At 44.9% G+C, this 15,386-nt stretch overlaps 1 protein-coding gene across 1 annotated transcript in view; it reads left to right on the top strand.

Moving 5' to 3' along the window:
• The window catches only part of TMEFF2 (transmembrane protein with EGF like and two follistatin like domains 2), a 104,476-nt gene that overhangs the window by 56,797 nt on the left and 32,293 nt on the right, over nt 1-15,386 (top strand). Inside the window, exon 5 of the mRNA XM_015867682.2 lies at nt 5,167-5,263. Coding sequence (XP_015723168.1) covers nt 5,167-5,263 — 97 coding nt within the window. The remainder of the gene's footprint in view (nt 1-5,166; nt 5,264-15,386) is intronic.

The following is a 15,386-nucleotide window of genomic DNA, read 5'->3' as shown; positions in this document are numbered from 1 at the left end:
TCTGAGATGCTGGCATCCCACATGCACCAGGCAAACATCGAGTTTTGTAGGGGGAACGCACAAGGGTGCAGTAATCACAGCTGTTTCATGTCAGCATTCAGCAAGCCTACAATAGGATTTTATTCAGCGAGCCATTCCTTTTGAAATGCCATTAGAGGTATTTGCCAGGAGAAACTGGCCTCGACTCATCATATTTAATTTTTTATCAAACGCACCGTGGGAGCAGTGGGGACACACACAAGACAGAAACAAGCAAACACTGTTGATTTAGAATAAATAAACTTAGAGTAAGAACTGAATGTGTTCCCTCCTGGCTACAGCTGTACAAATACAGGCAAGTCCCTGCGCAGGTCCATAGAGAGAGGGTCACGTCCTGACTTCAGAGCCAGGTGCTCTTGGAAACCTCCAGTCGCACCTGCTGAAAGGAGTGAATTGCCATCAGATAGATGCAGAGGAACAGTCCTGCTCCTCTGAAACCACGTATGTGTGTTGTTAAGCCAATGTCTCGTTACTCGCTAAAGAGGAGGTGAAGAGGAATTTGTAAATCATATATTTCACATTATTTAACGAGTCTCCTCTCCCATCGCTAGGCACAGATGTGCACATGTAAGTGAAAGAAAAAGACAAGAATGAGTCCAATCAGGGCTTTTGGTCAGCACTGATCTCCCAGGTGGGTGCAACAAGGCTGCTAATAAACACGAGTCATGTCGCGGGAGATGGGAGCCAGCCAAAGGCTGCCAAAGGCCCTTCTTGTGCAAGAAAGGTGGTTCATCTTGAGCTCAGGGGAGGTGGTTGATGCTGAGGGGCTTTTTGTAAGCATTTATTGAAAATCTACCGCATCACATCTTAGTTTCCTTGTTGAAAATGAGTAACGGGCTGTGGGGGAATAGAAGGAAGCCGAAAGATTGTTGGAAGGAGGGCTTGAAAGAAAGGAAGATGGGAGGTAAAAAGAAAGATGATCACGTGAAGCATTTCTGGTAGTAGTTACTATCAGAACTCAAGGTGCATCTCAAGGTCTATTTTCTGGTCCTAATAGCACCGCAGCCATGGCAGAAGTGGAGCCTTTAACGCGAGGCACAGGTGAGCTCAGCACAGCATGAGCTCTGTTTGAGAAGTGCTTTTCTGCTGTTGGGCATAAACGCAGCAGTACATGTTACTGAAGAACCATGAATTGGCCCTATAAAAATAATGAGTTTTTAAAATGATAAACTTCATGGTATTTATTATACTCACACATTTTTTCTGCACAGCCCTAAAACTTAGCCCTATCTTTCAAAAGAAATGCAAACAGAAACTGAGGTCTTCATCAAGATAATCCACAGGCTGTGAGGTTAAGAAAGTTATAATCCGAGAGTCCCAGGAGATGTATGAGATTTGGAAAACACTGCAAATTGAATCTGATTGGCATCAAAGTGGTGCCTGGCTGTATCTGCATGCTCTTTAGAAAGGAGATAAGAGTGTGGTTTATCAGTGATCTTAGCTGGCTGGATCACTTTAGTTCCATCCTGCAAACCTTGCACGTGTATGTGCGTGAGCTCAGCTCAGCCCAGCCCTTCCCAGCACTTGGCTCAGAAAGGCAACATGGAGGCACCCAAGGTAAGCCCCGGAGCACTAAAACCTTGTGAAACATTGCTTGCTGTCCTGGGCAGCGTGCTCAGTCTTGAGCCTTGCTGTGACTTAAGGAGTTTGCTCATCCCTAATGGAGAGGTGATTTCTAGGGCTGAGCCTTGGTGGCTTGAAGAACCCAACCAGGTGCCCGCTGATGCAAAGGCAAACACGGCGGCTCTCCTTGAGAAGTTCTGTGTCAGGGCCTCTGCTGGTTGGAGGCACAACTTCATCGTGCTACGTGTGATTGCTCCAGCGTGTTTGTGTGTGCAAGGGAGAGTAAGTGTATATTTATTGAGGTGGAGACAGGCAGCGGGAGGAAAGTAGAATGCGATGTGTCAGAGTTGGGATTTATTACCGACACAGTAGAGCATTTACTTTTCATTTTGACCATAATGTTGTTCTGAGCCTCTGCCAGGCTTTGAGAGCAGAGTCCACCCCCTGCTTCGCACCCTTCATTTTTCTCACTTTGCAGGTTTTGACTGAGCTAATGCTTTCAGGAAAAAGGGCTTATTGATTAGAAGGAAGTCACTCGCAGCATCTGGGCTTTTATTGGTCTCATTTGTGAGGTGGTTTAGCTGTTTGGAAGAGAAGCAGGTAGTGTTTGTTCTGACACATTTAGTAAATTCTGCTGGTTCCCTGCCCTCGTTTCTCAGAGCCTTCTCGCTTTGCCTGCTCTCCTTGTCACTCGTCCAGAGCAATCCTGTTAATACTGAAGCGTGTGACAGGATCACCTCAGCTGCTCTGGAGATTATTGTTCTTCTCCTCCTCCACAGTTTAATTTACACGTTATCTTTCATTCCAAAATGGCCATCGACCCTAATCTTCATGTGATTTTAGTTATTGCTTAGATTTTATAGCTGAGAACCGAGTGGATTTCCTATTAGAATGATCTAGAGCCATTTTCTTTGATGTTCTTCTTTCAGCGATTGCTAAGACATCCCACTGCGACAAGTCAAGTATACAAGTATTAATTATGTCGTATTTTCTGCACGTGACCAGAATGCTGACATTTGTCACTTATAATTGTCACAGTTGAGAGTTAGCTGGGTCATCTGTAAAAGCCAGCCCTGGTAGGAGACATGTTTGCTATTAGGTAAAGAAGACCGGGTTGTCCCTGCAGCTACTTGCTGGTTGGGCTATGTAAGGAAATATACAGCACATCTGGGACCGCAGGGGGTGTAAAAACAAGACTCCGGGCCTCTTTATGCAGTGAGTTCCCCCAGAAGCTGTGTTGTGCAGTCGTGCAGGCTAAGAGGCCCCAGATGTCAGCTTGGGCTCAGCACTCTGCCACCTAATTGCCTCTCTCCCTCGTGGCTCTCTGCAACTCCCCTTTGCACAACCCTTGGCTCCTCAGAGCACAATCCATCGGCAAGGTGCCACATGTCCCTTGTTGCTAATTTGAGAACTTTATAACTTGCATGAAAAGAAACAAACTGAAAAGAATCCCGCTCCTTACATTTTTAGCAAGAGGAATACACAAGCTGCATTATTCCCACCAACATTCCTTGTTGGTTGGGTTATGAAAGCAAGCACAGATCAGCGATGTAGCAAGGAATGGAAAGGAGAAGAGTCACCTTAGAAAAAACGCATCTGCTAGTCCTCAGGCTGAAAAGCAGCAGGAAAATAACTCTAAGATGTCCGCATTTATCGAGGCGCTTACCTGCGCAGCATGCAGAAAGCAAAGCTCTGTGTCTGGCAGACTGTGGGCGCGGGTGCTCGTGCGGATGTGCATGTTTGTGTAGGAAGAGAAAACACACCTTGAGGAAAGGTAAATAATAATGTTATCTGTAGGTGCTAGGGAGAGGAGAGAGAGAGAAGCAGCTGTCTTCAGTAATCAAGACTGCAGCATGCTTGGGCATTTAATGACACTGTATACACTGGAATGCTGCACGCAGAGCTTCTTCAAAGAACATGGAGGAGTTACCTGTTACTGTTCAGCAGAAATTCGGAACTGCATTGCAGCCAATTCTGCATGTTCTCCTCCAAATCACTTACTGAATCTTTCCCATTATTTACTTGAATGACTTCAGTAGCTATTTTGTTTTGTTTGTGATGTGGGCCTATGTGAAATCCCCACTCAGCTCATATCTGCTGGATTCCTATTAGTAGAAACGTAAGAGGGTGGCAAGAATAGGTTGCATGTTTTTAACTCAAAGAAAATATAGAAGTGGTGTGCAGAACAGCAAACTAAAGAAACGATAGCTCATTGCCTTAAAGAATTTATTCACGCTCCTTGGCTGGAGCAGCTCGCATATTCCTGGTGGGTGAGGAGTGCGTGGCAGTCAGGCAAAGTCCTCTGACTGTAGGTCTCTGTGTGCTTTGCATGCAGCCATTTGTTACTGCTCCCAGCGTGTCTGCCAAAGATTCCATTCTGCTTGTGCAGAAAGAGGAACTGTGGCACAGTGCAGCAGTAGGACTTGATCAATCTGGATCATGTATCCTGCCAAATACCTTAACCACTGGAAATACTTGGCCAAGAGTGGCTGTCAAAGTTGTCTCTTCAGAAAAAGAGATTTCTATATATAGAAAAAGGAAAAAAAAAAAAAAAGAATAAAAAATCAATGAAAAAAGCAGGCCTGGGAGTGGCTGCAGAGAAATGGGGAGAGCTGTACAGCAGCATGAGCTCCTGGTGCCGTAGGTTCAGGATGACACACGTGGCCATGGAGATGCTAATGGTGGGAGGCACTTGGACACTCTGTCCACTCTTGTACATTAGCTTGTATGAGGTGGGAACATAATGAGTTCCTGAGTCATCTAAGGAAGCAGAAATTACATATCCCAGACCCTGGCAGTTCAGAACAAAAAGCCAGAGTATGACTTCTGAGGTTCCTCTTTTTTTTTGGTACATGAGAGTTACAGGTATAAAGATGAGAGATAAATAGGACAAAACATTTTTTTCCTCTCTTATTATCATCAGAGAGCATCATTTTCCCCATTTTACAAATAGGGATTGGAGCAGAGGTTAAATAACTTGTCCAGAGTGTGCAGTAACCCTGCACCAAATGGAAGAAAGGCATGAGTGCACAGGGCATTTCTGCACATAGCATTGTCCATTGGGGCTGACTGCTATCTGCCTTCCAGGCTGGTGTAATCATACTGCAGCCATCTGATGGGTATCATTGGGTGCTGAGGCTTGCTAGAAAACAGCGGTCTTTGAAAGACAGCAAAAGGTGCTTGCATGCTTGTGTATGAACGCAGGTCTTTTTTTGTTGGATCTTCTGCCCTTAGTTGCGGAACTAAAGGAACTAATGGGGACTTGTGGGATGCTCTGTTGGAGGGGGCAGGTGGGGATGTTGAGCTCCAAGGCTGGGGGGTTGGAAGGGTGAGGGAAGGGGAGTTTTGCCCCTTCTTTCTTTTCACTTTGTAACCCAGGGAATTTCCTGCAGAGCGACAAGGAAATCTCTGTGTTGGGCTCACACAAAAATGCTGCCTGTTGGCCAAGATGGGCATTGTGAGCATCACATTCAGATGACGTGGTGAACAGATTTATTCTAGACATAAGTGCTTTGCTGCATTTTGCCTTTACTAATGTATGTTCTTTTTCTTTCCATCCAACAGTCAATGAAGGCTCAGGTGAAACCAATCAAAAAGAGACATCGACCTGTGACATTTGCCAGTTCGGGGCAGAGTGTGACGAAGATGCAGAGGACGTTTGGTACAGTAATTTGGTCTACTCTTTTATTATAATCCATGTTGTATTATTTAAAGGTGCTGTGGTTTAGAAAGCATTAAAAGTATTAGACGTTTCATTTTTTGCACCCAGAGATTCATTAGACAGTGACCACAGTGGCTATTAAGCTGAGAAAATGTTCGTGATTTTGGAATATGCACAATTTAGATGAAGTCCAGTTGTCCATTTTGTTGCTATTCTAACTTATGTTACTCCATCTGGGATTTTATGGCTTTATTCCCCATTAAAAACAGAACTGGGAAAACTAATTGACCTACATCTTTTCCAGTTAAAAAGTATCATTAATATTATCATTGTGTTAAGTTGTGTGTGGCATTAGCAGTGTTGGGAAACCTGTCTCTCTTTTTCCTGGTTGCCGGAGTCCAACACCTAACCCTCAAATGTTAGAGATGGCAAATGGAGTTTGCAGTTTTCTTCTTAGCATAAATCTATATTTTATTTTTGGAAAGAGGTTGTAAAACTGCTCTTTCCTGGTTGTTGTTTTAAACCTCAGTCACGTAAAGCTGAAGGGAAATGATTCTGTCTGCTTAGAATATTTGGTTGGATTTGTCAGTTTGCCCAGGTACAATGCAAACAGCTCGTAGTATGTCAACCTTCAGCTAATCATTTCATTGTAATTTTGGAGCAGCCAGCTGATGAAAAAAGCAGCTATCCATACAGTTGTATTTCTAACACAACCTCAATGTCAAGCCTTATATTTTCGTAATTCTATCTAAGTAATTGATACAAACTTTGAAAGGCATCAGAATAATCTTGCTAACATTAGTTGTTGATCTAAGCTTTGCTCCTGAAGCTGAAGGCCGCTGCTGTTTGAAGGATGGATACAGAGATATTCATAAAGTGGTATTGCCTGAACTCTGACACATATAGTAGGAGCAGAGCAAAGGAGAATGGAGGAACGAAGGGATGAATGGGGAACGTGATAACTGGGGGCAGCGTTGGGCAGCAGGCCCCTCCAGGCAGGGCATCTGTGACCACAGTAAAGACACTTAGGGGTATGGTGATCGAATCGTGCTCATTTTGCTTTGGTCTTGCCAGGCCTCTTGAGACTTCTGAGCCCAATCTTTATAAATTACCAAGCAAACGAGCCACAGAAGTCTAGCTCTGGCTCCAGGCATCAAGAGAAATCCGGGTGTTCAAAAACCAGAGCATGATGCATCTTGGTTTGCAGTTGAAATCTGCAGTATGCGATACAGTTTGCATTGAAATTTGTATGGAAGATAATGCTTAATGTTGACTTGGTTTAAGGAAGTGACTTCTGCTGTTGGAATTTCAGTGTCTCCTTGACCAGTTATCCTTGAGGGATTTGGTGGTGCAGTGCTGAAAAAAAAGCCATGGTAAAATTAATACATCAAAATCCACAGTCTAGTGCTCATGTTTTCATAATTAAGTGCACTTGCAAGTTGGAAGGCGGCAGAAGAGAGGGGTAAGGAATAAAATTAGCTACCAGATAACATTATTAATCACAAGCACTGAGGAGCGGTGTTTATTTTTTTTTTCCAGAAATAGCTTGATAAAGGAGCCAGCTCCAACTTAGCCCAGCAACATTCTCACTGCAGCTTCTGCAACTAATTCCTCCCCTTCCAAACAGCTCAGCTTATGCAGAGCGGCGCAGTAACTGCGGGAGCTGAAGTTCTCAATCTATATTGACAGGCGGCCGTTCTGCAGGGGAAGGTGCAGCTCAGGGCGGGGAGCAGGGAAGGGCATTTGCTGGGAGGATGCTAAAAGGCAGCAAAGCAGATTTCTATCCAGAAGTAAAAAAGACCGTGCAAAGCCTGTTAAAGGGCTGCTTTGAAGTAAACAACTTCATGTGCCGTAACGGAGCCCTGCTTTCCTGTCTCTGCCCCATGATTAGTCGTGGATAAGCGTCTTTCTAAAAATGAGCCTTCTGGGCGTTAGTTCTTTGTTATTCTCATTTCTGCAATAAAAGCAGGCCGTGTGTGGGGAACCCAGATCCCTCTTTCAAAAGGTACATTAATTGAATTTCCGTGTTCGACACCAGATAGTCTCACCCTGATGCACTTCTCCCTGTCCCTGCAAAGATTCAGCACATGGAAAAATTCCACTGGATTAAGTGGGAAGCAGAATTGCAGTTTATTATTCCATCTGTGCTTTTCTGCTTGTCTAATTTCAGAAGTAAGCGGGGTTCCCATCCACTGGGGTTACCTGAAAGTCCAAATGAGGACAGGAGCTCCCTGGGAGCTGCTGTTAGGTGGTGATGAGCCCCGCAGCAGCAGTGTCCCCATCCCTCAGGGCTCGTAGGATCTGTGCCAGGTCTGCTGTAGGTGAGGGGGATGCGAGCTGGCAGCAGAGCCAAAGCTCAGAGCTGGAGATGCAGGGCTGGCTGGCTGACTGCCTGCTATAGCTGGGTGTCAGGGTAGATCAGAAGGGAGAGCACAGGTGTGATAGCAGATGTGGTTGGGCTGCTGATGATTTAAAGCGACAATTAACATTATTCTGCATTGCCACAGTCTGTTATTTCGCAGTCCCTTGTCTCTGGTTTAACTCTTTCTTCTTTTCTTTTTTTTTTCCCCCCCTGTTATTCATTGCCAATTGTCACTCGGCTGAATTGTGCTATTGTAGCGTGTCACCATTATTTTTAAATCGTTTCATTTCCTTAAAACCAATCTGTTAATGGCTAGACTCCTGGGATTTTGATAGGGTTTTTGCCACATAAAAGACAACTCGAAGGGCTAAGATATGCATGTGAACATTTTCTGGAAGGTACAAAGAAAAGGCAGAAAAGAACCAACTGTAATAACAGGTTTTCTGAGGCATGTTAAAGCACACATATATTATTATCCTATTCCGCAGCCTAATATCACAAGAGTGAATGCAATTTGGCATTCCATTAGTGAATCTCTTTCTCTGGGTTAAAAACAAAGACTGTTCAGTTGAAAGTCTTTAACATCTTGCTGCTTTAATATGTGAAAGCTTCTTGTCACTAAGAGGATCGTGCATTACTGGCATTATTCCCACCTTTAATGCATTTTGCACCAGTAAGCTTCATGAATATTTAAAGCAGGGCCAGGACTCTGCTCTTTAGCGCTGGATTGCAATCTATTGGTAAATCAGACATTTGGTGTTGCTTACTTTGGGTTTTATTTCTGAGCTGCCTAAGGAATAATTGATTTTGTAAGACAGGGCTCCTCAACATAACACCCCGAGAGATAGACTTAAAAGGAAAGGAAGAATGAAGCGTAATGTGCTGAACACTGGTGTGTTTCTGAGATCCTCCAAAAAGCATCCATGAGATACTCACTGTATATAAATAGCAGTCACCAAATGGAGTGCCTGCTCATCTGCTGAAGTGGCTTAGTGTCAGTACAGAACCACATCAAGAACCCAGATCCCAGTACCAGTTTTCTCTTTATGGGTGCATGGGAACTCTTGAGTTAAGGCCTGAACCTCTGATTGATCACCTGAGGTGAGCGCAGGTGAAGGCAATTCAGCTGTGAGCCCAGAAGGGGTGAAGCCTGGCTGCCAGACCCCATTTAAGGGCTGACTGCGAGCAGGGAAGGGTCTTTGAAGATCTTTCTCTTTGAGGCTTTTTCTGTGAGCCTAGGACATGGGTGAGCATTTCATTTGTCTTCTTTTATGTTTTTCTAACGTGATAGTCTTTTTTTAGCTGTATGATCTGTAGTTACCGTATACTGTATAAGAGCATAGTGTACATTGGGCAGGCTGTGTTTGGGATGGATGTTGGGCAGCTGTTCCAGAGGTCCATGAAATAACCAAGTAAGTGGGAGGGGAGAGGTAATGCAAAACCTCTTCTGTTGGATTTCCTATTGGAAGATAAAGAGTAAAGAGGACAGGAGTGTTTTCTTAAAGCAAGGTTAAAGCCTTTAGGTGTCTCACTTGTAGAGTTAATCAAAATCAAAATGATGAATGGGGGGTTAAATATGTGTGTTTTTTCTATGGATTTCAGTATGGGCAGGTCAGCAAGTAGCAGGCACTCAAAGCAGAGGATTGCTCAGTATGAGCTGTAGTTTGCTAGCTGTAGGAAGAATGTGAAGTTAACTGATGTTTGAGTGCTTTTCCTTCTCTGTAGCTCAGCAGCAAAGAGGCCATCTTCAGCTTGCTGCTAGCAAGCTTCCCTGCAGGCAATGGGGATGCTGCAGTGCCCCTGGCAGGAGTAGCCTGGTCTTCAGCGGGACTCTTAGAGCTTTGTGCTGCAGTGTGTTCAGTGCCCAGGTCAGGAGGACAGTGAATCACAGAGCACTTTGGCTTGGGAGGGTCCTTAATGATCATCTAGTTCCAGCCCCCTGCTATGGGCGGAATCATCACTCACTGGACAAGGCTGTTCACAGCCCTTTGCAGTCAGAATCACAGAATGACCCGGGTTGGAAGGGACCTCAAGGATCATGTAGTTCCAACCCCCTGCCTGGCAGGGCCACCAAACATACACCTTTACTAGATCAGGTTGCCCAGGGTCCCGTCCAACCTGGTCTTGAACACCTCCAAGGACGGGGCATCCACAACCTCCCTGGGCAGCCTGTTCCAGGGCCTAACCACTCTCCTAGTGAAGAACTTCCCCCTAACATCCAACCTAAACATCAGCCAGGCCCTGAATGCCTCCAGGGATGGGACATTAACGAGTAATCTGGGCAGCTTGTGAATGCACAGCACTACTGTCACTGCAAAGAATTCTTACCTCTAGCTGAATTTTCTCCTCTTTTACTTAAAGACATTCCCTCTTGTCATCTCTCTATCATACTGTAAGAAGTCAGACCTCCTCCCACATATAAGCTTTGAGAATTGGAAAGCTGCAGTGAAGTGTCTGCAGCTTCCTCTTTTCCAAGATGAGTAAGACCAACTCACTCTGCCTCTCCCCACAGGAGAGGTGCTCCAGCCCTCTGACCATCTTGTGGCCCTCTTCTGGACCTGTTCAGCAGCTCCACATCCCTCTTGTACTGGGGGCCCCAGACTTGGATACAGTAGTGAGATGGGGCCTTACAAGGGCAGAGCAGAGAAGGGCAATCCTCTTCTTCTCCCTGCTGATCCCTCAGATCCTATGTGGTCTCTGTTCAGATCAGGGCAAGCAGGAGTTGCCTAGAAGGGAAGAAATGATGTTTGCTTTTGTAAGGAGCCAAGTGTGAGGGAGGAAGGGATATGGATCTTATGCATGACATAGAGCTGGGTGGTGCTCCCAGAGGAGGTGGGGAAGTAGCAGTGAGTCCCTTGCATCCTGGACTTCTTTCTGCATGTCTGAAACAACCAACTCCACTTAGCCTGAGCAAACAGACACCCAAGATGGATTAAGAATATGAACTGTTCCAAGCTTTCATTTCATATTTTACCGCTAATCACTGATATATATATATTTGTATATTGAGTGAATGCTCCTATACAGCAAGCAAGCAATCCACAAAGCGTGAGGATTCTGAAATTGCATTCTCATGCAAATAAACTGCACTGTACATGGAAGATATCTGTGCAAATCATGCAGCTGCCATCAGCCACTACCCCTGCAATCAATATTGCTCCAGCAATCAATATCTATCTTTATTATAGTATAGAAGGAAAACATATAAAAGAAATGAACGATTTTGCCAGCTTCTCAATCCACCCAGCAATTAGGTCAGTCAGCTTTGGGTCCCTTCCCCCTTCCGTCAGTTGCTCTCAATGAAGGCATCCGCAAACAAGATGCTGTACTACTCTGAAGTACTAAAAGGTAGTTTGAAGGCTCACATACATTACACGGGTATTGGCTGCTTTGTGTTCAGCAGTGTGTATAATAACTGTGCGTGACCTACTTGTTCCAGATGCAGAAACAACAAGCTACTTTAACATCTGCATCGTCCCATACATTATACAGTAGCTGTATGGCAGTTTCTTGCTGCTTACCTTTCTCTTCTAGAGGGAAAGTAGATCTTGAGACTTACTTGCTGGTCTCATGGTTCAAATAAGCACTGAAATGGAATTAAATAATTAAAATCTGCAGTCCTGCAAAGGCTAACGTTTCTGCTTCACTACAGATCATACCTAGGGCGCAAAATGCGGCTGCTGCTGTGTAGATCTTCACGGGGAGCACAGTGCTCATATCTAATCATAGAGGGAAGCTAAGGGCCTGCAGCGTGCAGCCTCTGTGTTGCACAGCAGGAGATGACCAAGCAGCATACATGCTCCCCTGATCTTAGCTGTGGCCTAATAGAGCCACCTCTACTGCTGGCCACGGTTCCTATCATGTTTCTCACTGGCAGGATGCTGAAGTGTCAGAGGTATCTTTGAGCAGGTAGTTTAGACATAAAACCAATCCCAATTAGCATCCAATCATATCTTAAGTAAGATCCCTGCAGGCTTTGAAAGGGCCTTAAATCAAGACTTGGTTTCTCCTTTCTCAATGATGAGGCCACAGAAGGAGCAGGGCAAGATACGGGTACAAGAAGTTACATTTATCTGCAGAGAGCATCTCTGAGACCATATGGTCCAGTTGTTTCTGAGGAACAGGAAGAAGGATGGAGCACGTTCTATTTCTGACTCAAATTTGATACTGGCTTTGCCAGAAGGAAGTCATGTTTGGAAAGTGGTGGCTTGTTTGGTCACCTGCTAGAATTGTTTTACTCCACATGCATTTTATTTGATTCTACTCAAAAACTATTTTTCATCTTCTAGTCTAAAAGCTGTTTTTCCTTGTCTTTAAAGTTTCATAACATCAGCTTAATGTTCTTTCATTCTGTGCCAAAGTATCCTGTTTAATTTGGGAGTGAGACTATGGAGTTGCTAACTTAGGATGGACCTTTCCGTCCGCTGAGCAGCCACAGTCCTTCTGTATCTCACACTCATTTGGCAAACTCCTGCCTTTCCAGAGTCTCAGGATTTATCTTCTTAATAACCGTCTTAGAGGGAAGAAAAAAAAAAAAAAAACGAAAAAAAAAAAAAACAGAAAAGAACCCGGGTTTTAACATAAGCCAAAATTGTCTAGAGTTACTTATACTTCATAGTGTTTTATTACCAATACGCTTTGGAACACTCTGGTAAATAATTCAGCCTACCCAAAGAAATTGACTATATTTTCTCTATGCATCAAGGAAGTATGTCATATAGGCTATATATCACAGCTCTAAATGTTCTCAGATAAATGCAGAACCACGTTGTGTTCCATCTGTACTGTTCACCCAACCAGGTCTTGGAGGGACCCCATATGATACATATATTTATTTTTTATCTTTTGCAATTACAGCAAAACTGCCTAAGGGAGAATATCGTCCACTCCAAGTTGTAGAGCTTACAGGTTTTTATCTTCATGCTCTTGCTTTCAGAGGCTGGGCCAGACTTGGTTTTCAGCTTCAGATGGAGAAATTCTGGCTTACAAAAGCATTAAATGTTAGTCCATGAGCTCCAAGAGGAAAACACTCGGCCTACAGGTATTGTAACCATGAGGCTACTGCTCAGTAGCCAGTGGGGCCTTCTGTAGGCAGGAGGGAGGACAGACTCCATCAGGGTCTAAGTGCGCAGCTGCTCGTGGAGTGCAAACTTGGACATTGTGGTGATAAAAGCAGAATTTGGCTTACTGATGGTTGTTTCAGAGAAAATATTGATTTGTGAAATGCTAAAAATAGCTTCTGAGATGGTTTTTTTGTTTGTTTTTCTTTAGTTTTGTTTTCTTGACTTAACATCTTGCCACGTTCCTGTACTAGCAAGATAAATTCTCTTGAAATTTAAGGGGGGGAATGGCTTATCAGCCATGTAAGGCTGTTGCTTGTCTTTACGATGATTAGTATTTCCAGTAAAAAAACAGAGCTGTGATAATGTGAAGAGTCTTGCTCCAATTAGCCAAGTTTTCCTGTCAGGGTTGTGTGGCTATGGACAGGAGTTATGGGAGGCAGCTAAGATTTAGGTGGTCCTGGCAGAGAGGGATGAGGAGGGGCTGGGATGGGGCTGAGAATCAAAGGCTGGTTTCCAGTTGGTTTGATTTGCTGTTTGCTGGAGAGCACAGAGGAGTCACTTGGGCTTGGGAGACAGATTGGATATCCTTCATTCTTGGCTTAGATCTCCACTGAGCCCAGCATGGAGCAAGCGCAAGTAATGTTTGTATGGCAGGGCAACTGGAGGGTTTGGGTATGGCAGCTCTGCTGTGATGTGTGTGTTTTACAGGGGCATGTGTAAGCAGCAGCACCCCTCTGCATTTGCATTTCATGCAGATGACTGGGGAGCCCACGCAACAACATACAGAGAGAAGCCATGTATGAGCCTCATTTAACAGAGGCACTAATGAACTTGGGGGGGGGTTTTCTTCGCTCTTCTCCCACAAACCACGACAGCATCTTTCAGTGACAATGTCCTTCAGTCTTTGCTAGGAGAATGTAACAGACATCTGGGCACACACCTTTATTTGCATTTGAAGGAAGGGTTTTGGCAGCCAGTTTTGTGCTCTCGGAGTAGCACAGGGTGTTGTGCAAGCTGTGCCCAGCCCTGCGTTTTGCATGAGGTGCACCAAAGGGTGCACTTCAGCTTTGAAGAGCTGTGCTTTGGTGCTCCCAGCTAAAACCACCACCCTGTTGTATAACCCCATGTCTGGGAGACCCTCAGCTCACCAGATTGTGAGAGTGCTCGTGGGGGATAGCATGATAATGCACATCAAATATTAATGTGCTTTGACACATAATCGCCTGTGTATGTCAGAGCGTTACTGCATGAAAGAACAAGTGCAGATGCCCAGGACAGCCATGTGTTTTTGCACCTTTCTTTTCCTTCCTGCTTGCTTAGTATTTAAAAGCAAGAGTTCTTTACTCCTCAGCCCCACATTTTGCTAGAGCCATATCCTGGTAGTAAGCTGCGTGATGCCTTCGTGACAGCCTATTTAGTCGCAATAAAAGGCCGATTGGCCTAATGCGCAATCAAGAAGGGAATGACATTTATTGCTTCAGTTTTATGATGCTGTGCAGAGTGAGATTTGGAGCCCTACAGTGCCTTCAGGGGGCAGGAGATCACCAGCAATGAATCGTATTTATACCTTTTTCAATTTCCTACTAGCGTTTTAGCAATAAATAGGCCGCGTTGTTATTGGGTTTTATGTAAGTATGTGTATGGAAGCAAGGATACAGCTTTGTAGTTGAGAATTACACATGTCGCCTAAATAGATCAGCAGAGGGAATAACTATGTAAAGCACTGGAAGGGCACTTTGCAATTTGTTATCAAATGTCTTAATAGGATGCTTCATATCCTCCTTCCCACTACATGTTAACTATCACATTAAAGCTACCTTCATCGCAGAAGGTCAGCAGCTCCTTCACACACCCATGTTGGAACATCAAGGCCACGATGTGTTCACACATCCAAGACACTAAAAATACATCCCATGCATTAAATATGAGCCTGACGAAAGCTCAATCTGAGCTGAAGTGCAGGGCTGACCCCGGGGGCAGGTGTCCCTGTCCCAAGGCAGCCGTCCTGGGGGATGACTGTCTTTTCCTGCATGTGCTCACCAGATGCAGACGATTCTCTAGAAAGCAAATCACTGCTAAAAGCTTGTGTGGGATGTGCCCAGACATAAAGACTTAATTGCTGTCTGTCGGCCTGCCTGTTGTGTAACAAAGCCTGCCCACACCGAGGTGCTCCTGGGACGAGCATCCCTTGGGGAGCTGCAGGCGGGTGTCACTGGTCTGTGTTCCACACCTGATGAGGGTTCCTCTGCAGCAGCTTTTGGCTACAGAAAAAAGAGGCTTCCTAGGAAACAGAGGGTTGATGCTGTGCTCTCCTTGTCCATGTCAGTGCTTTGCTTGGGGTTGCACAGGTCCCAGTCTCACACCTGTGGGGCTACACCATGATCTCATGTCAGTGCTGTAGAGGATGACAGGAGAGGATCTTGTCTTATTTCCATCTGCACAGGCAGTGGATGGAAAAGCCTGGAGGAGAAGCCTGGAGTAACCTCCTGAAATTTCATTAGGTAGCTAGGCTAATTTTGTTTTGTCGTTTGAGTCAGCCCCTGGAGCAGAGCAGCCTGGAGAAGGCAGCTGGCTCGGATGGCTCTGCCTCAGGCAGGCACGCGTCTTTGAGGCCATGGAGCAGTGTATGGTGTTAGGCTGACTCTGCACGTTTGAAGCAAGTATTTACAAGCAATGACTGTTTTACCACAGTTTGCAT

The sequence above is a fragment of the Coturnix japonica genome, chromosome 7 (assembly GCF_054131305.1).
Source record: "Coturnix japonica strain WE chromosome 7, WE-NBRP24, whole genome shotgun sequence".
Taxonomy (NCBI): domain Eukaryota; kingdom Metazoa; phylum Chordata; class Aves; order Galliformes; family Phasianidae; genus Coturnix; species Coturnix japonica.
Note: the sequence above shows the minus strand (reverse complement) of the source record. Positions and strands in the feature narration are given on the sequence as shown.